This window comes from Astatotilapia calliptera, chromosome 7 (genome assembly GCF_964374335.1).
Source record: "Astatotilapia calliptera chromosome 7, fAstCal68.1, whole genome shotgun sequence".
Lineage (NCBI taxonomy): Eukaryota > Metazoa > Chordata > Actinopteri > Cichliformes > Cichlidae > Astatotilapia > Astatotilapia calliptera.
In genome coordinates, this window is record NC_137428.1 from 42,643,266 (window position 1) to 42,664,491 (window position 21,226).

The following is a 21,226-nucleotide window of genomic DNA, read 5'->3' on the forward strand; positions in this document are numbered from 1 at the left end:
ACTTCACTCCTACCACCACCTAACAATGCCCTCAGTTGAAGCAACAGCAGCACTCCACCATGTTGGTAGAGCAGGACTTTCCTGAGTCACCTGATGGTTTGCCATAATTGCTTTGAGGCCTTACGAAAGTCTCAAAGCAATTACTTAGGCCATAGAAAAACTTTTCTCCCACACCCAAGTTTTTGCTTCTCTGATGGCTCCCTTCACCTCTGGTGTCCACCAGCTTGCACCAACCACGTGCTAGGAGTAATTTATGTTATACATGATTCCCTTAGTGAGTATCATTAGAAGATATAGCATGTATTTTCACTGCCATTCAAAATAAGCCTAACTTTACCCATCCATTAATCCAAATAACCATACTAATTATTAAACTGCATGAATGTCTTAAAGGCATAAAGAACAGATGACCTCTAATTTCATCCATCCATTCGCTTCCGCTTATCCTTTTCAGGGTCGCGGGGGGCGCTGGAGCCTATCCCAGCTGTCATAGGGCGAAAGGCGGGGTACACCCTGGACAGGTCGCCAGTCTGTCGCAGGGCTAACACACAGGGACAGACTCGCATTCACTCGCACATTCACACCTAGTGACAATTTGGATTAATCAATTAACCTATCCCCTCAATTAACCTATCCCCTATCCTCTAATTTCATGCTTCTAAATTCAGATAAAGCTGAGGATACTGTACTTGGCCCTAATAACCTTTAAAATATGGTATCTAACCAGATGCTTACTCTTTGCCTCGCCCTCCAGTAATGTTGGAGTCACATATTGATTGTTCGCTGTTGTGGTGTAATTTTCTGCTACCCTCCCTCTCCTTGGAATCAACCTACCTGCTTCTACAGTAGAATCATAGAGCAGATTGTTTTAAAAACCCTTTGGATTGTTTTTCCGACTTTCTTTGTGTTGTTGGCATTGTGTTCATAATTTGGTAAGGTAGACAGGACACCTGCATGACATTTTAGATGAGTTTTTTTTATTTTTCTATTTCTTTTGTGTGTGTGAGAGAATGCAACAAATACAAATACGAATGAAAGAACATTTTGTATATTTAAAGTAAAAAAAAACCCTACAAATATTAAATCTAAAAGTGCTCAGTATACTTTAATTAGTGTGTGCAGATATGCTATAAAGGTAATATACACAACACTGTACAAAAAATAGAGGGCAAAATGGAGAGCTAATTCATTTACTTCCATCATCTTCTAGGAATACTCCATTAATCTGAATCTCTTATAAAACTGTGATTTCTTCACTGTCTGACTGTGACAGTTCTGATTGTTTGCCTGACTCTGATAGAGTCGAAGGGTTACGATGATGACAACAGAGATGCGACTCGTGGTTGTATGGTGCAATCCTGCTCAGCCTGTGGCTGTACGTGCTGCCCACATCAGTGAGATCTGGGTGGGGATTGGTTTTGGTGGGGAGGGTTTGCTGCCGACAGCCGCCCGTTGACAGCAGCTCCCTCTCCTTGGAGTTTCTCCATTTCATCCTGCGGTTTTGGAACCAGATTTTCACCTTCACATGACACAAAAAATAGGTTAACATCAAGTAGAAAATATCTCTGTGATTCAAGTTTGAACTACTAATGGTGGCCAGCTGGTAAGTTCCTGCTCTTTCAGTATTTAATGTATACTTTTTTTCATATGTAGCAGCAAACCAAAGAAAAGAACCAAACCATATTCCGTACTTCTCTTTTCTCTGATTTATTTCCCCTCACCCTCCTACAGGCCAGAAAGATAACAGACTCTCCCTGAGCAGATAATATTCTATGAGCAAATAGTTGGCAACAGTGGAGAGAACCTACACCACTTTAAAAGAAATTTAAATAAAGGAGAGACCGTAGGTTTTTTATTTATTATGTACTGTACATCCATCCATTTTCTACAACTTATCTGGGTTTGTGTTTGCAATCACCTTAAACAGAGAATCCTAAACTTCCATAACCCCAGTCACCTCTTCAAGTGGTTTCACAGCCAGTCTAGAAATACAATCTCTCCAGCGAGACCTGGATCTGCCTCAGGACCTCCTTTCCGTAGGGTATGGCTGAAACAGCTTACCTAGGAGGAGTCAAGGAATCATCCTTTTTGATGTGGAAGAGCAGCTGCTCTACTCTTCACCTTCTCTTAAGGGACAGCCCAGCCACCCTTTGTAGGAAACTACACTTGTATCCACAACCTCATTCTTTCTCTCCGAGTTCATGAGCTTATGATTACAGTTGAGGGTAGGAGCATAAACTGACTGGTAAATCAACAGCTTCACCTTTAAACTAAGGTCTCTTTGCACCACAACACATTAGTACAGCCTGTGCAGAGCCAATCCATCTGTTAGTCTCATGCTTCACTCTACCCTCACTTGTGAACAACACCCCAAGATTCCTAAAATTTGAACAAATACTTTTCTAAGTAGGCTGAGGAATGTGATCTCCCTGTAATTTGAGCACACCCTCCAGTACCCTTCCTTTAAAAAGGGGGACCAACATCCCAGTATGCCCATCCATAGCCACCGCTTCAGACCTGCACACAGCATTGGGAAGACATGTCAACCAGGACAGCCACACAACATCCCGAGATTTAAAGAAGTCTGGGCAAACATCATCTATCCCAGGGGCCCTGTTACTGAGCAGTTGATCAACTAAATTTGTGGCATCACTCCCAGTAAGAGGCCACTATTCCCCTTCATCCACAGACTCTGCTTCTATTACACATATCTTGACACTGGGATTGAGGAGATCCTTAGTGTGTTTCTTCCACCACTTTACTATATCCTCAGTTGAGGTCAGTAGCGTCCCCAGGACAGTTGTATTAAGTGTGAGTAGAGCACCAGTTCCCCCTTCTGAGTTGTCTGAAAGTTTGCCAGAATTGCTTTGAGGTCGACCAAAAGTATTTTTCCATGGTCTACCGAAACTTCTCCCACATCTGATTTTTCGCATCAGCCACTGCCAGAGCTGAACTCCACTTAGCTTGCAGCTACCTCTACAGACCCACAGTCTAACCAAGCCCAATCCTTCTTCAGCCTAAAAGCTCCCTTCACCTCCACTGTCCACCACCTGATTCTCAGATTATCACAATGATAGTCACTAACAACAGTGCAGCTGCAACTCCTTGGCAATAGAGGTGTGGAACATGCTCCACCCAGACATTGAGTCTGGGTGGAGCATGACCCTGGCAGTGCTTTGATTGCATTCAAGCTGAAATGAAAAATATGTACATATCTAAGATATGTACATGAAGGTTCTCAGTCATCCAGTTCATCGTAGTCTAACTTCTTTAAGTTGTTTGAAGACGTTTCACCTCTCATCCGAGAAGCTTCTTGAGTTCTAGGGTCAAATGGTGGAAAGTCCCAGATTTAAACCCCATGAAGGTGGCTCTTCTATGTTGTGCCATGCGCTTGTGAAGTGGCTGTTTTGTTTCTCCAATGTAGAAGTCAGGGCATTCTGGACAAAACTCCAAAACACAAACTGCGAGGAATGCCCAGACCTCTACATTGAAGAAACAAAACAGCCACTTCACAAGAGCATGGCACAACATAGAAGAGCCACCTTTATGGGGTTTAAATCTGGGACTCTCCACCATTTGACCCTAGAACTCAAGAAGCTTCTCGGATGAGAGGTGAAACGTCTTCAAGCAACTTAAAGAAGTCCAGACGCTTTTCTCTCCAAGCTCCTTAGACTACGATGACCTGGATGACTGAGAACCTTCACAGACACATTTTTTTCATTATTGTGATTATTATAATAATTATCCTATGAGTTTCATTTTGCATTATTCAGAAATATCAATATATACCATTGATCAATGGTCATAACAATTTGCATATTATTGATCAAGGAACTGACCTCACAGCCCATTGTTCGCCACTGGTGCTAGTTTCAGTCATTATGCAAATGCAGTGTTTAAAAGGTTGGGGAAACCTGCAGTCAGCTGAGACTGAAGAAGTCACTTGGATGAATGATGAAAGTTTCTCCCACTGAAAACGCTACGTCCAGATGAACAGAATCAACTTCTTGGGATAAGATTTATTGTTATGCATGTTTTTATTTTATACAGTGTCAAATGAATAACTAAAAAAAACTACTAAAACTAGAACTTGAACCACTGTTCCCACATAAACATGTTTTAATAGCACAAATACCATTTACTGAAATTTGTAATCATCTCATAACCTTTATCACTATTCCAAAGAAAATAACTTTGGCATCTAGTCTAAGGAGCTTGGAAAGAAAAGCATCTGGACTTCTTTAAGTTTCTTGAAGATGCTCCGGATGTTTTTCTTTCCAAGCTCCTTAGACTACAATGCCCTGGATGACTGAGAACCTTTACAGACAACTTTTGCATGTCTTCCAAAAATATAATCAACCGAGTGTTAAATTTTTTTTTTACTATTGTACAAGATTCCTCATGGCCATGACTGAATAAATAAATGTCAAATCACAGTGTTAGTAATGGTCCAAAACCATGATGTGGTGTGTACCTGGGTGTCTTTAAGATCCAGTTTACTGGCGAGCTTCTTCCTGTCTGGTTTGCTAATATATTTTTGCTTCTCGAAGGTTCTCTCCAAACCTTTTCTTTGGAGGTCTGAGAACACAGCCCGCCGCAGCATGCCCCTCCTGGGCTTCCCTCTGGGGCTTAGGGGCCATGAAAATGTTCCTGGGACAGGAACCACAGAGGCAGAGGCTAGATGGACAAAACATAAGAGAAACAGGAGATTTTAAGAGTCGGGCAATGATTGGGTAGTCTCGACATCTAAAAGAAAAAAAATGCAACAAGAAAATGGGAGTGCAACAGGCTGTTTTACAGCTGATCAAAAGTTTAAGATCACATGCCTTTTTTTGAGCACGTGGTCCTAAACTTTTCATCAGTGGTAAAACAGCATAGTTCAGTTTAAGGGTTGTTTTCAATAAATTGCATGCTCAAAAAAATGTTTTGTCTCACTCCAATTTCTTCTTGTTGCATGTCGAAGCTCAACTTGGAAACTTGTTAACGTCCAACCATGCAAAATATGATTTTTTGCCATTTTTCAAATGTTTTTAAACTTTTGACCGGGACTGCATAATGCACAGAGGCTCTTGACTTTTAAATAATAATGTTCTATGCAGTCCTGTGGAAAGTTATATATTTAAAATATATATATATATTATACATTATATTTTCCTCTCTGATTACTCTGGTACAAAATGACCGAATTACTTTACCTTAAATTAACACACTCCCGGAAGAACACAGTAAGAGAATTCCAGATAAAACTTTTAAATTCAACATACAAATTAACCTTTGACCTGCCATCGGGTTTTATTACGTGCTGTCGGGGAAAATTTCAAGTCTTCTTCATGCAGATGACTAGTCTCAGGTCTGAGATCAGCAGCTTTCTTAAAACACCAAACTAAGTAATTACTTACGCTCCTATATAGTGACACAGTTACATGGATGATTAATCCCTTTGACTCTTTGTTTTTAATGTTATCAATAAAACAATTGCAGCTTTCACTGACAGCACGCAATGTGGTACTTTAGTCTTTACACTTTTTAAAAGTTAGAATACAAAGTGAACATATAGGAAGATTTGTCTGTTGTCACTGGGTGATGCTGAGGTCTGAATCTGAGGGTAGCTCCTCAGAGCACTGCACATGTAACGTTGTAAACAATACCTCATTAAGAATAATCCAAACGTGGTTTCAAATATTCAGGTAAAAAAAAAACTCTTTAAAAAAATCTATAAATAAAACTACAGAATCTGTGCTGTAAAATTCATCAGAGGAAAAATTCAACATAGATTTTGACTACATAAATATTAGGCACTGCTATTTTAATCCAGCTTCTTTTACTTTGTATACATAAGCTGTGTTAGTGACAAACTGAGATATCAGAACCTGGAACTTATTTTACAGGCAGTTTGAGTGAACAATACTACAGAAACATTTTCAGTCCTCAGTTATTCATCTTCCGTTAAAACTATGTTAAATCCGCCGTTAATGGGGGTTGTTGAAGTGTAGGCTTTTTAAATGTGGTGTTACTGTGCTTACAGATGTGGAGAGTGAGAAAAGATGCTGCTGTTTGCACATATTTAATAATAACCTCTGCACAGGAGCTGAACAAGAGTCCAGCTTGTTGCTCTTACAGTATAATACTCATAAAAAAAACAGAGTAATGGTAATTAGTTAGTGACTGAATAGACCAGTGACATTTCTCTGTTTCTTATAAAGACCATTTCAATGTCTCATCTTCAGCTACTGGACTGAACCTACTTCAGTTCATTACAGTCAGAGCAGCAGAGCAAATGTCTGAACTACAGCACTGACTTTAACGAGCCTTCAAGTTCACAGTGGTTTCTTGTTTCAAGTCAAGGAGGTGATGTGAAAAGAGAAAACCATCTCCGAATTGAGGAGGGGCCTAAGGGTACATCTTTTGTCATTGTATTACAACTACCAACAAAATAAAATCAACTACTAACATTTAAAAATCAAGTGCCCTCATGCAGTTATGTGAATAAGAGCATGTAAAATCTCAGCTGGTGTCATAGCCTTTGGATGGGTCAGAACTCGTTACCCAGAAAAATTAGGTTTTGTAAACTGTAAAAGGGCATTTTTAAAATTAAATAATGATTGTCTACTAAATAATATATAATGAGTAGAATAATAGATAATGAGGAGAAAGAAGAAGAAAAACAAACCAAACAAAAACACATGAGACTTCAACTTTAGTATTGTGGTATAAAGGCACGTGTATTTGTGCTATCACCACTCCATGTGCTCCTCTGAAATTCAGATGGTTGGTACTAACAACCAATGCAACTTAGCTGGAAGACTTGTCGGCTTTATGACAAAGGAATGTTGTGTACCAGAACTGCAATTGTGTAACGGTGTACTGTTTTTATGTATTATGGTAAACTGACTGTTTATTATATAGCACTTTTCTACCTAAGCACTCAAAGCACTTGAGCACAAAATGCCTCGTTCACCCATTCATACCGGCAATTTTTCCCATGCTTAAGTGTTTTCTATCTAACATTCACACAGCCAGATGGAAGAATCAGAGAACAACTTCGGGTTAGTATCTTGCCCAAGGATATTTAGCATGCAAACTGGATCAGCCAGGGATCAAACCACCAACCTTTCGATTAGTAGATGACCTGCTCTACCTCCTGAGCTACAGCCAACCCGATCATTATGTAACTCAAGTTCATGCATGCATTTTGGGTTATTTAGACCAAAATACTCAATTTTGCTCTACAAGGGCCTGATATCCACTTACGAGGACATTATGCTGACACTGTTCTATCAAAATTTTAAACAAATATCCTCATATGTGGCTCTTATTTGTCTTAAAAACCAAAATAAGGTGAAAAAAAATCTGGTAATTCTTTGTTTTTACAAATATATGCCCAAATATCAAAGAGAAATTAAAAATGCATGCAGTGGAAGAGTTCAGGTCTTAGGAGGTTAAGGCTTTTTGGACCATTAGACAGCTAACGTGTTGTAAAAAAAACCCAACACAAACTCCCAAGTTTTCCAGCTCTAAACTTGCCTTATAATGGATTTACACACTAAACATGTTGCATTTCTGTTGAAAATTCATCCTAAAAAAAGTTCGACATTAACCGATGATGGTCCTGGTGCTGATGTTTTCAAAAAAGGAAAGAAAAGTAAAAAGCAGAGATTTTGCGTTCATCCTGTTCTGGAATTCTCATGAGAAGGCAGCAGCAGTTGAAAATGTCATGGGGCAGTTTGAGCCTTTGTTGGCAGAGTTCAGACCACATCTGAGGAGGCAGAGAAATCATTTCGGAGACCCAGAGTATCATCTAGCAGTGTGTCTGAAGTAAAATAGTATTGGAAATGCCGCACATTTGTCCAGTGAAATTACACAGTCGGTGTGAATGGCTGCATTAAAGGGTGTCTCCTTTTAAGTGTACTGCTGAAAAGGAATAAACTGACACATGTGGCTTTGAGGCAGTTTTATTAATTTGCAACCAGTTTGCTACATGTGTCAGTTGGTCTTTTTTAGCAAAACAATTAAAAGTAAATTCATCAGTCACTCAGTATCATCTGATATCATTGTAGTATCTGGATGCACATAACTAAGCTGGCTTGTTAGCTTGGGCAAAGAGTGTAACAGGGGAATGAGTGCTAGTGCAGCGCCACTGCATTGGTGTGTTATAGTAGAGAGAGATTTGATGAAGCTGTCAATAGACTAGTCAGTCTATGTTGCTACCCTAACTTAAGACCAGACACTGTGGGTAATAATTAAAATAATATGATTGTGTGTACATGCATCAGAGATTAGTTTCACATTTGGAGAAAAGGGTGAGGAACTTTGTCATTTGAAGGTCAGATCAGAGCCACTGTTTCTCTACACTGAAAGGAACCAGCTCTAATGATTGAGGCATCTGAATCTGGCCTACCGCTTTAATTTAATTAATACCATCTTTATTACTCAAAATAAATGAAAGAAGGGATACATTACATTAAATTAAACTGAATAAACAAAAGACACCAATTCTGTGTGAATAAAATCAATTACATATTATTAGCACAAATATTTGGTGCCATCATTTTAATTTAAAGCCTTCTTATTTTAGTTGGCTATAACTGGTTGTATAAGATTATACTCCCAAATGTTACAGGGAAGAATTCTCCATGAATAACTGAGGTGTTCTAAAATCTTTCATCTCTGCATCACAGTATCTTGGAAAATGGATGTGATATTTCCATAGGTAAATATCAGCCTGATATCAGTTAGCTACAAAACTATATGTCAACATCTCTAATGTTAAATAATTTCTTTGGAGGCGCCGATGCCAAAGGATCATGAAATGCAAAAAATCCAGGCCCATTATTTTCCAGGCATTTCATTTCATTTAGTGTCTGTTTGTAGCCATATGATGTGCATGTGAATATGGTAACAAAGTGAATGCATTTCTTTTCTCACTGAACAATCAAAACACTTTAAGTGGACATCAAGTATCCTTTAGTTAGAGCCCATCAGAAAGTAAATGTGATTATGAGTCAAGAGTCAAAGTCATGTTTTCTCCCTTATATCTTCAAATCACACACATTATATAGTAGTTTACAAGCTGCAAAAATCAAAATCAAAAATCCTTTGTTTAAAAAGACAACATAAACATTCCTAGTCCACCTACCTGTGAAATCAGAGGCTCTGATGTAAGGATAAAGGCTTCTGTCTAAAAAAGGCAGAGAGAGCGACTTTGTCTGAAGATTCTGGACTGGAAACAGAAAACAGATTCGCATCCACAGGCAGATTAGGATTTTAACATGATAAGAGATATATATACACAGATGACTGTTAATAGCAGTGCCACTGAAAGGGCAGCTCAGATCTAACCTCATCAGACGACTGTATTGGACGATTGGTGTTCACGTGTCCATTGCTTAACTTTTATTAAATTGGTTAAAAGTTAAAAACTTTGCTTTTACTTTTGAATGAAGGCCTGAATTCGTCACCGCTACTTTCACCATTTTTTTTTAACTTTTAATTACGTGGTAGTGAAATACACTGCTAATTGTTTGTAGAAATTAAAAAAAATCATAAGACAATAATAATAAACAATATTTTTATGCTAATTCATTCACTAACAGCACTTTTCAAGTCTCCGATAAGTCAATACAGATCGCTGTGTGTGTGTGTGTGTGTGTGTGTGTGTGTGTGTGTGTGTGTGTGTGTGTGTGTGTGTGTGTGTGTGTGTGTGTAAATATATATGTTAAATTTATGGAGAGAGGGGCAGAGAAAGAGATCGGTATCAGAAACTCACGACTCCATGTAGGAGGTGCCAGGATCGTACCGACGCCGAACTTCAGGTAGTCCGGGCTGGCTGCGTACACAGATCCGGGGCTGCTGCGGCTGAGTTGACCGGATGTCTCCGTGCTTGGTTCTGTTGTACGTGGAAAGGACCTTGACCCCGCACTGAACGGCAGAATGTCTCCGGAACTAAGGGACGAGAAAGTTCGATGTATGTAGCCGACATGTTGGCTTATGTGATCTTCTACCAGAAAGCCGGTTCCTCTTCCCTGAGCCGCCGATTCGCTCAGTGACGCGGAGAGAGTAGCAGGGACACGCAGGAAACCCGGGTAAAGAGTAGGCGACAGAGCAGCGCAGGGAAACATCATAGTTGTCCCAACAAAATTCCTGTTGTCCAGCAGAGATTTCTTCAGGAGAAATAGGGAAGTCCAGCGACCTGCTCGGTGGCTCTTCGTCCTCGTAGGGTTTTATACCGATTCCACAAACAAAAACGCACACACTTGTGCACGAACGTGTGCGCGCGGACAAGTTCAACCCTCAGCCCATCTCTCTGCCTCATTGGAGAGTTTACACCCTTTATGGGAGTGCTCAAACACCCATAAATTTCATCACAGGACCTCTAAAAATAAAACTTTTCAAATGTTATATTCCAGTTTCTCTGCTGGAGCCAGTAGAGGTTACAACTCAAGTCCAGTGTTCTTGATGTCAGGGTATTACTAATGCACTCACGCCTGCGCCAACATCTACACAGTGGCTTGTAATTGATAAATAAGATGTCCCCACAAAAAAGGAGATGAAGAGGCATATCTGTTATTCAGTTTCGGGACACATTTTACCTGTAAGCATTAGCCAGGAAAAATGCAGATTGTTCTGTTAATGCAGGCCATTGCTGTGAAGTAACAAAAAAGAAAAAAGAAGAAAAAAGTGTTGGTTTGTTCTCTAAACAGCCTAAAAATGTTACCTTTTTGGACTAGATTGTTAGAGAATATTAGCTAATTTTACCTTTCTGAGCTGAATGTCTGCTGGTGTATGTTAGTTGCAAGCCAGGAGCTCATGTAACATCTCAGTTTCCTATTCTGGTCCAACAATCATGGTTGTTTGTTTACAGTACAGGAGCGCTATAGAGAGCAAATCAAAGGCATGTTACCGTCAATGGCCGACAGCAGACTATATTCAGTTAGAACATTGTTATAAAGTGATTATAAATCAACTTTTGTTGGGTTGTAAATTCTGTTTCACCATTACATTTACATTTTGGTGACAGCTATAATTAAAGTAAAATGAGCTGTGTTTATATTGTTAAGAGACAGAGAAAAATATCCTCTCATCTGCTTTGGTACAAATTGTTCTTTAACTTAGTTTGGAAAAAACAACATAATCAACATGATTGAGCCTTTTTTAAAGCCTCTTGCAGCTTTTGCATTTAGACTTATGATCCGAATGCACTGTTGTGCCAAACACGTTTTTCCAAGAAACACTCTATAAACTCTCCTTGCTTTTGTTTTTCTTTTATTTATCTATTTATGTATTATTTATGTTATTATTATTTACATTGATGCATGTGGAAAATAACAATGTCAGAGCTGAAAAAAGACAGAAAGAAAAAAGAAAGTGGATGAAAAAAGAAGAAATACCATAAGAAAAAAAGCACAACGGGTCACCAACCTCTGAACCTGTGCGAAAAAACATAAAATAAACAAACAGCACCTGGAAGAGAAAAAAATGCAAATAAACAAATCAGCAGTCTTGTTGTGTTTTGTGTGTGTGTGTCATGAAATTTACTTGATAATGAGGTTAACAACATCTGACTACACTGTGACTTGATAAGCCAACAGGGCTACAGTGTTTCTTCAGAACCCCTAGCAACAATGAAATCCTAAAGCAAACAATTCAGTTCAGTTTTATTTATATACATTGTTGCATCAAGATACTTTATATTGCAAGGTAAGATAAGGATGAAGACAGGACAAAGACATGCTGTGGAAGACAAGAAAACACTGTCTCTCCACCTCGTTCCTCTGCTATCCTGGTTTGTGTGTGTGCATGTGTGTCTGTGTGTGCTAGTTTTTGTGCAGTGGCGGAACTTTTTGAAATTTTTGTTACATACACCTGCTGGCAATCACACACCTGCCTGCAATGACCCTGTCAAGAGCCATTATTTAAGGGAGTGGCTGAGCAGCAGACAAATTGGATTATGGAATGATTTACAAATTGTAAATACCAACTGAGCTGCACCATTTTGGAGAAGAATCACTGGCACTCAGGAGTAGGGACTGAATCAATTTTTAAGTATAGATGCATTTTGTCATAAAGGTCAGAATCTCAGTCTAAAGCTCACAAAACTATTTCAACAACCGCCAAAGAGCTAAAACAGCAAATGAGAGCAGGTAAACAGATTTCACGAAAAGCTCCTTAGACTAAGGACGACTGAGAACCTTCACAGACATAAAATAAACATCTTACTATAAAATCCTCACTTACTATTGTCCAGCCCCATGAATTTCTATCAACCAGAAGACAGTGTACAAATGTTCTTGGCATATTGAATTCATACAATAAAATCAAAACTTGACCAAAGCACTTAGCTCATCTTACTGACAAATATGAGAAATTCTTGCCTCAGTGTCTCCATCACACTTGTGACACAGGGCACGCTCACTGAATGCTCATTTGTAGATTGGTCATGGGAGCTCAGACCAGCACATCACTGTGCTAACAGTCTTTCACATTATAAAAGCTTTCATTCTTCTATTCACAGCCCATTTTGCACTAATCATATTGGAGTCTCAACATTCTACAGCCCTTCAGCAGGAGGCTTAACACACCTGGTAGGTTGTTTAGAGGGGTGCTTGTAAATGCCTGAGATTAAAAGGGGTGAAAACACAAGCCAAGCTCTACTGGGGAAATGAGGAGGGGGATGAAAAAAGTAATCAGATTACAGTAACGTGTTACTGCCCATCTCTGCCAAAGACATGCTGGTAAAAAATAATTTGGACATCAGAAATCACAAGTAAACAGTTTAGTATACATTACAGATGAGTGGTGGTCAATTACTTTGATTCTGTGTGGTGAGAAATACAGTATTGTTTATTTGTTAAATCATAAAAAAATTATTTTGCTAAAACTTCAGACACTTTTGCAAGGCTCACAGCCAGAGCACTGTGTCGTGGTCCTGGGTCGTTGCCCCAGCGTTTCTGTGTTTGGACTATTGGGGGGTTTTGATTCTGAGTCTGAGGTCTGAGTTCCAGTTTTGGGTTCTCTGCATAGTTCTAATGTCTTAGTGTTTTATCATTTGTTTTTTGTTGTTTGGCTTTTACTCTGTGCTTAGCATTTAAATTTCAGCCCTCCTTAGTTTTAGCTTTCTGGGTTCTGTTTTTGGTGTTAATTTGATGATATCCACTGTGCTTTCTTGTCAAGTTTTTTGTCTGTTAGCGATTCTGAGTTTAGTTACTTGCTGTTTGGAGACATGTTCCCGCTCCTGAAATTCAGATAATTTATCTCCAAGTCTTTAGACTGTAGGAGAAAGCTGGAGTACCCAAACATGCAAACTTTGCACTCCACACTGCCCCCGGCCAGATAGCTACTTTAGTCAGTATTTTCAAATAAATATAAATTTAACAAAGCAAATAAACAACTTTGATAAGAGTCATTAGATGATGGTTTCAAGATTGCTTTCCTAGATTGCTTTTGTTGCCTGCTGTGTAAACCAAAAAAGGGATTGCATTTGCCAAAAGGCAATCTTATTCTCACTCTCAAATGCTGCGGTTTTGTGGTGATTACCTGTGTTGCCTCACAGCAAGAAGGCCAACCAGCTGTGGGCTATATGTGTGGACATTGTTGGTTCTCACTGTGCCTGTGTGGGTTTCCTCTGGGTGTTCTGATTTCCTCCCACAGTCCCAAACACATTCATGTTAGATTAAGTGATTCTAAATCGGTCAGAGATGTGAGCTAGATAAAACACTTGAAGTCGGTTGGGTCACGTGACAGTAGTGTATAGCGGTGTATAGAATAAAGCAGTGTATGGTTAAAAATGTGACTGCTCAGGTGACCATGTGTTGCAGAAAAAAATGCAGTGGCTTGGGTTCGACTCCAATCTGAGACCCTCTGCTCTGCGTATTCTTTCTTCAAAGAGCCTTTATTCAATACGGATTTGTAGAGGTGAATAAGACAAGAAAAACACTATATAAATACAAATACATTACATTAGCCAAAACTTGATTGGTAACTAGAAGTCTGACTACAAGTTGACTATAAATGCAAACTAGAATGATCCCAGCACTATAGATCCTACCTCTTGTCTGCAGGTTTGCCATATTCATATGCAGATATCCATTTATAGAGATTATTATTATTGTTGCCATGGTGCCAGGTCTCTCTTGGAAATGAGATTTTTAATCTCAATGAGATTTTTTACCTGGATAAATAAAGGATTAATAAATTATTGTTAAGGAAACTTAACCCAAGCGTATTAGATGGATGTGGCCATAATATTTATGGAAAGACTGACAAATCTATGAATGTAAAGACTAAATGGAGGTCAGGGGATTTCTTGAAAATAAGAAGAGAAAGAAAAAATAAAATAAAATAAAATGCAGGGCGTCACAAATTTACATGAAGGCTAAAACACCAATAATTACACAACTTTGAATAAAATGTAACTGTACTTAATGCAGGATCAGTCAGAGGTAAAATTATATTTACAAGTGTACATGAGATATATGTACAATATAGCATGACGAGTGGGTACATCAACACTAACAAACATTTGGCTAGCATACCAAAAGGACAAAATTCTTACCAAAGATTTAGGAACCCTTCAGTTGTATAACTTATACAATAACTTTTCACAATTTACATGATTAGATGCTTTAAGAGGCGTCAATAAAACACATAAAAATTGTGGCATTGCGCCTGTTATACAAATCCCCAATCTCCTTCAAGGCAAAAATACACGTCTGCTTAGATTTAAAACTGAACTGGTTATCAGAGGTTAAGACAAAATGTTCTATTCTGTTTAAAATAGTCCTTTAAAAGACCTTTGACAAAATACTAGATAGTGTTATAGGCCAATAATTATCCCTGTTGTTTATTTTGCCAGTTTTTTCTTTTACCTTGGGCACTAACATAGGCGATAGAATTGAATCGGGTAGAATTCCATGTACTAAGAACCAGTAAAACAAAGTTTTCTACTGGCAAATTTTAAATGTTCAGCAGATATCTTATCCATCCCCAAGCCTTATTGCCTTTTAATGTTCTAATTGCATCATAAATTTCTTGTGAAGAGACTATAACATCTTCCTTATTATCAGTTTCACCCACTCAATGATCTTTGATTAGTGGTTGCTGATCAAAGGTCATGACAATTTGAATATTAATGATCAAGAAACTGACCTCAGAGCCCATTGTTCTTTCATTCATTCAGTCATTGTGCAAAGGTACTGTTTATAAGGTTGGGGAAGCCTGCAGTCAGTTGAGGCTGAAAAAGTCACTTGGATGAGTGATGAAACATTTCTCCCACTGAAGTCCAGATGAACAGAATCACATTTTTGGAATAAGTAAGGATTAAATGCAGAGTGGTAATCTCAGCACCCTGGACCTATTGCAGCATAACTAAGGGAGGATTCATTGCCACCTGGTCAAGCCCTAACTAGAGAGGCTGTCTGTCTCCTGAATCCAAACTGGAAGCTGGTCCCATAGAAGAGTGGCCTGAGACTTGAAGGCTCTGCCCCCATTCTACTTTTAAATACTCTAGAAGTGGGTGCTGGTTTAGTCAGTGGAATGAACGGGTGACCATACGCCGTACGGTGGTAGAGCACTAGCCCTGGGTTTGAGTCTGACCTGCCGCCCTTGGCTGCATGTCTTTCTCTCTTTCTCTCTGCTTTCCCATCCTTCTACACGGTTCCTATCAAATGGCAAAAAGTACTCTAGGAACCACATAATGAATTACTTTAAGTAATAATTAAATCTTGTGGTTTCCTCACAGCAAAGTAGGAGCAGTATTGCAAAGTAAATCAGTCTTTATAACCCATCTCCTCACAACTGCTCTTTATAAATTCTTTGATAATGCAGTACTAAATTGTCATCAGTTTTAATCATCTCACAGCCCAAACCTGATTTCCTGCGAAATGTGCCCACTGATTGAACAGAAAGACAAACATTTTCCACATATACAACAGTTCCTGTCTTAGTGCTCTGTGCATATTTTTATAAATGGCTAATAACTTCTCCAGCTGGCTTGGCCCCTTTGAGTAGTTCACAGTGAATCCAGGCCTCTGGACAAGGTGCGTCCTTGTCCAGAGGCCTGGATTAAGCTAGGCTGAGGGGTTGAGTATAGACTTGAGGGCTATGACTCAGAGCTAGCTGCGGAGAAGAGAGCAAGGTCAGTGCTAGGCTTGAAGATGAATGCAGCTAGTCTTGTTTCTTAGACATTCTGAATACAAGGACGCCAATGCAGCACTCCGTGGATAGCAGGTATTGAGGCGGGCCACGCTACATAATTGGATTGAATGCTGGCCATGGTATTTATGTCACTTCTTGTCTTGTCAATCTCATAACAGGCATGGCAATGGCGTGGGGATTTGAATGGAAAGAAAAGAACAAAGCATTATTTAATTCACATTTAATTCTCACTCATACAATTTTAAGAGCTGGTGTTATTTGCATAACAGGGGAAAAAGGACTCTGCCTTTTCAGTAGCTAGGCTAATATATGCATATGCTGAGGGACAAGCGTTCTCACATGGATCAGCACACAGAGAGATTGTGTTGCTCATGTATATTGCTTTTTATCTACAGATTACTACAGATCTAAAGAGCTCTACATTTTTGGTTTTCCACAGTGAACAAATACAAAACTATTTTGCCAAAGAAATTCTGTCTTAATAGAAAAAAAATCACTTTCAAATATTTAGCAACAGTTATTGAAATCATACAAAAAATAACATTTATAAAGGAAATTAAGATTCAATTTGTTTTGAAGATTAAAAGACTGAATGAAAACACAAGCACGCTTTTTCTGACATTAATTTTGTAACAAAAGGCCTGAAACAGTTAATATTTACAGTAAAATACTCACATTAAGAACAGATATAAAGCATTTATATGACAAATTTGCAGCAGTATGCAAAGAGTCTTCACAGAAACATTAACCAAGACCCAGAGACACCCATGAGAGACACAGGGATGTCTCTGGGTTAGGGATTCAAAACCACAACAGAAACAATATGAAGGACTCAAAAAAGAAAGACCTAAGAAAAAACTTGTCAGTGTCAGAAAATACACAGTACCTGTTATATTAATCAGGCACACCCCCTCTCTTTTGCTGTATCCCCACCCCTATGAAAAAAATTTGGAGGCACCCCACCAGACACTGCAGATTAGGACTTTAGATTTAGGTAAAGTCAGTGGGTCAGTATATATTTGCGCTTTATATTTAACCCTCTCGAGGCAGGCGTTGCCGATTTGCAACAGTTAAAAACTAACAACCTGATTACCCCACATACATATTTTATGAGTTTTCTTTACTCAGAAGTACCACTGCAGGTCTTGGTTGTGCATTAACATCAAAAAGTTTAATTTGAGCCTGAGAGGGTTAAATCTCGAGGCAGCAAAGGGCTGCAAGTCGGACTCAAACTCGGGCTGCTACCTTCTGGCCATGTGGCACATGTGTGCCTGCTCACCTGCTGAACTAAACTGGTGCCAACATAAACGCTTTAATAGACTTTACATTCATGACAAAAAAACTTCAAACTTTCAAACCACTTTGTTGTTACTGAAAAGAAAGGGAACACATCTGAGATTTCTTCTTTCCATGTATTTAACTTATATTATAAATGCAGATGAACAGGCTGTAAAAAGATGATAAAATTCTGATCATTATCCACAGTGTCACCTGGATAATTCGGATTATTTGAACACTTATTCAAGTAAAAATGACAGACACTACTATTAGCTATATAAAAGAAAGGAAAATCAACAGCTTCAAAACTACAGACTTCCACTGACACCCCAGTTTTAAGCGTCATAGACAGCGTACTTTTTTCTTAGTATGTCTTTTGTCTTTATGAGAAAACATTACACCGTCACATGAGATATTTGATGACACAGAACTTAATCTTTTCAGATGGAGCCTGGGAAAAAAACAAAATAAATTGACTGATTAATTTTGGACTAAACTATGGCAAGAGTTGTTTTTGGGTTTTTTTTGTTTTTTTTAAAAGTTTAGTTACAGGTTTGTATGTTTTTTATGTTTTTAAACAGAAATCCCACCAAGAGTTTCCTTATCATCAAAAATAAATCTTTCATTTGTGAAAGGGGGATGTTTTAATAACTTTTGATAAGTGAAAAAATAAAGATTTCATTAAGTCCTTGGTTTCTTTCTGTCATTGGCTCATTATTGCAATAGTGTTCATAGCACCAACAAAACAGGCAGAATTTTTTGCCCTTCTGTGAAGTGGCACAGATGATTTTACTAAATATATTAAAATTGCATTTCATTTGAAATATTTAGTAAAATCATCTGGGCATATCTCAGGATCTGCCATGTATTAAAATGGTATTTCATTTGAGGGGCAACACAGTGGTTCAACCTAACTACCCCACTGACTCCAAGCTCCTTTATCTCAGCCATATAATGTTTGTGTACTGTGTTAATGTGTTGTGTTAGAATAATCACCCAGTCGGTTATTCCAACAAACAGATTTTCCTTTGAATTTGTAGGCTTGGATTTTCTTGGAAATAACCTTACATTTACATCTAAATACAAAGTATTGTTGTGATAATTATAGTAAAACCTTCCAGAAAACAAGTTGAAAATCCAATAAAGTAATTACTTTTGTATTTTGAATACAGGTTACAAAGCAGAAGATCTCTTCTGAGCACTGAAAATCATCTCCTCAAGCCCCCATGGCTCTTTCTAAAATGTCCCATGCCCACCTCTTTCACTCAGAACTAATCCCACCTTTGATTTTAACTTCATGTTTCCCTTTTGATCTGGCCATCTGTCCAAGCCTAGAAGGACTGAGGTGGGGCTGACTGAGTGACTACTCAGCTTCCCACCTCTCTCTTTTTGTTCTGTGTTGTTGTTCAGCCCTTCTGCTCCCTACATGTACATGCACATCTTAGCATATGCACAATAACCTCATATTGTGTAGGCACATATATAGCCGCATGTGTGGTTTGATCTGGTGTCCTGGTGTACAAAGGGCAGGGAACAGCTAATCCAGTCATATCCGGCCTAGTCGGAGATCTGCTCACATAATGTGACTGGACTGGAGCTTAAAATGTCTGAATTTTCAAACATAGAGCACTGACAAATGAATGTGTAATGGACACTGAGAATACAGTTATGTTAAAAAATGCATAATTTAATATTTTTAACATTTCAAATATTAAAGTAATATACAATGCCAAATGATGTAAGAAGCTAAGATTTTATGGTATAATTCAAATATTTTAATTAGTTATAAATAATAAATAAACAACTGCTATTTGGAAGGTTCAATCCTGGCCTCCTCCAACTGAAGTGGCCCAGGTGAAAGACACTGAGCACAAATTACCCAATCAAGTTTTTAAATTAACCTAAGCCCACTAACTAAAAGTATTTTGACTGTGGGAGGGAGCCAGAGTACCGTGGGAGAACATGCAAACTCCACATAGAAAGGCCCCCGCCAGATGGTGGAGTCAAAACTCAGGAGGACCTTCTTGCTGTGAGACAACAGTGCTAACCACAGCACCACCATGCTGCCAAGATTACACTGTCATTTACAAAAAATAATAACAGTTATTAAGTATATTAAGTCTATAATATAGACTGAAAGAACCACGTTTGCTGCAAACAAATCAGCAATGTGTTAGGAAAAGCACTGTAATGCAAGATTTCTATGAATGTGTGTGCAAACATCAAGTGATTTAAAACTGCAAGTGCTGCTAACCTACAGGCTCAGGGAGGAGCGGCCATCTGCTGCGATTGGTTGGGGTGAGAGAAGGAAGACAGGATAAAGACATGATGTGGAAGAGAGACAGAGGTTAATAACAGATATGATTCAATGCAGAGAGGTCTGTTAACACATGGTGATTGAAAAAGGTGACTGAAAAGGAAAAGGAAAAACTCCAGTCCCCCAGCAGCCTACGTCTATTGCAGCATAACTAAGGGAGGATTCAGGGTCACCTTATCCAGCCCTAACTATATGATTTAACAAAAAGTAATCTTGAAAGTAGAGATAGTGTCTGTCTCCCGAATCCAAACTGGAAGCTGGTTCCACAGAAGAGGGGCCTGAAAACTGAAGGCTATGCCTGCCAGTCTACTTTTAAATACTCTAGGAACAATAAGTAACCCTGCAGAGCGAGAGCGAAGTGCTCTAATAGGGTGATATGGTACTACAAGGTCATTAAGATAAGATGGGGCCTGATTATTTAAGACCTTGTATGTGAGGAGCAGGATTTTGAATTCAATTCTGGATTTAACAGGAAGCCAATGAAGGGAAGCCAAAACAGGAGAAATATGCTCTCTCTTTCTAGTCCCTGTCAGTACTCTTGCTGCAGCATTTTGGATTAACTGAAGGGTTTTCAGGGAGTTTTTGGACATCCTGATAATAATGAATTACAGTAGTCCAGCCTGGAAGTAATAAATGCATGAACTAGTTTTTCAGAGTCACTCTGAGACAGGATATTTCTAATTTTAGAGATGTTGTGCACATGGAAAAAAAACAGTCTTACATATTTGTTTAATATGTGCGTTGAAGCACATGTCTTGGTCAAAAATGACTCCAAGGTTCCTCACAGTGTTACTGTAAGGATGTAATGCCATCCAGAGTAAGAATCTGGTTAGATACCATATTTCTAAGATTTTTTTGAACACAGGTTTGTTATATAAAATGTACGTTGAGTTGGTTCCTGGGAAAAAACAGGCTTAAAATTACTGACCAATTATAGTTTTTCTGTATTGCTAAAACAATTTGTGAAACATCCACCCATTTTCTCAAAACCTTAAACACGAATACAAAAATCTTAATGTACATTCAGAAAACCCCAGACTTTTCTTAAAATCAAACTATCAGTTATCCTGTGTTCAAAACCAAACAATGTGTTCACATCATACACACAGTAAGTGAAAATATATTCACCACAGAACATTTGTTAGACACTACATGAAATAATTGAAGACACAGCATTCAGAGCATGTAGTTAACAGGAAATAGTTTTTGTAAGTGTATTTAACAAAAAAAACAAAAAAACATGATTAGAGTAATACGAAGAGCTGAATGTAGATAACAACAAAACAAAACAAAACCCAAATGCAAAGCACCACATCATCATGTCTTTGCACAAATGACACTCAGGACCTGTTCCCTGACCTGAAGGCACGAGTAACAAAGCCTTTCATCCACCAGAAAAATCCTTAACGTGCAGGCAGCAAGCCAAGGGGATACCAGGATACCGACCACGTCCCCAACAGGTTTATTGCCTAATTACTT

At 38.6% G+C, this 21,226-nt stretch overlaps 1 protein-coding gene across 4 annotated transcripts; it reads right to left on the reverse strand.

The window, feature by feature from the left end:
- Positions 1 to 955: 955 nt before the first annotated feature.
- Positions 956 to 10,482, reverse strand: LOC113027416 (homeobox protein DBX1-B-like). 4 transcript variants are annotated; one of them, XM_080304522.1, is made up of 5 exons: positions 9,767 to 10,482; positions 9,137 to 9,220; positions 4,475 to 4,677; positions 3,840 to 3,979; positions 956 to 1,519 (listed from the first exon to the last, which is right to left on the reverse strand). In XM_080304522.1, the coding sequence occupies exons 1-5, from the start codon at positions 10,119 to 10,121 to the stop codon at positions 1,516 to 1,518; spliced, it is 786 nt and encodes a 261-aa protein (XP_080160648.1). In that variant the 5' UTR covers positions 10,122 to 10,482; the 3' UTR covers positions 956 to 1,515. The 4 variants fall into 4 exon arrangements, with proteins under 4 accessions (XP_080160648.1, XP_080160649.1, XP_026032813.2 ...); XM_080304523.1 differs by having other exon boundaries at positions 9,137 to 9,178; positions 9,767 to 10,305; XM_026177028.2 differs by lacking the exon at positions 3,840 to 3,979 and having other exon boundaries at positions 9,767 to 10,324.
- Between the last annotated feature and the right edge of the window lie 10,744 nt (positions 10,483 to 21,226).

What these genes read in the sequence shown, in the direction of transcription:
- LOC113027416 (XM_026177028.2), bottom strand. Translation starts at nt 10,121, where the DNA reads ATGATGTTTCCCTGCGCTGCTCTGTCGCCTACTCTTTACCCGGGTTTC. An exon ending in GGCACCTCCTACATGGAGTC is followed by an intron (nt 9,221 to 9,766) that starts GTGAGTTTCTGA and finishes TTCTGTTTCCAG; the next exon opens with TCCAGAATCTTCAGACAAAG. An exon ending in CAGAGCCTCTGATTTCACAG is followed by an intron (nt 4,678 to 9,136) that starts GTAGGTGGACTA and finishes TTGTCCATCTAG; the next exon opens with CCTCTGCCTCTGTGGTTCCT.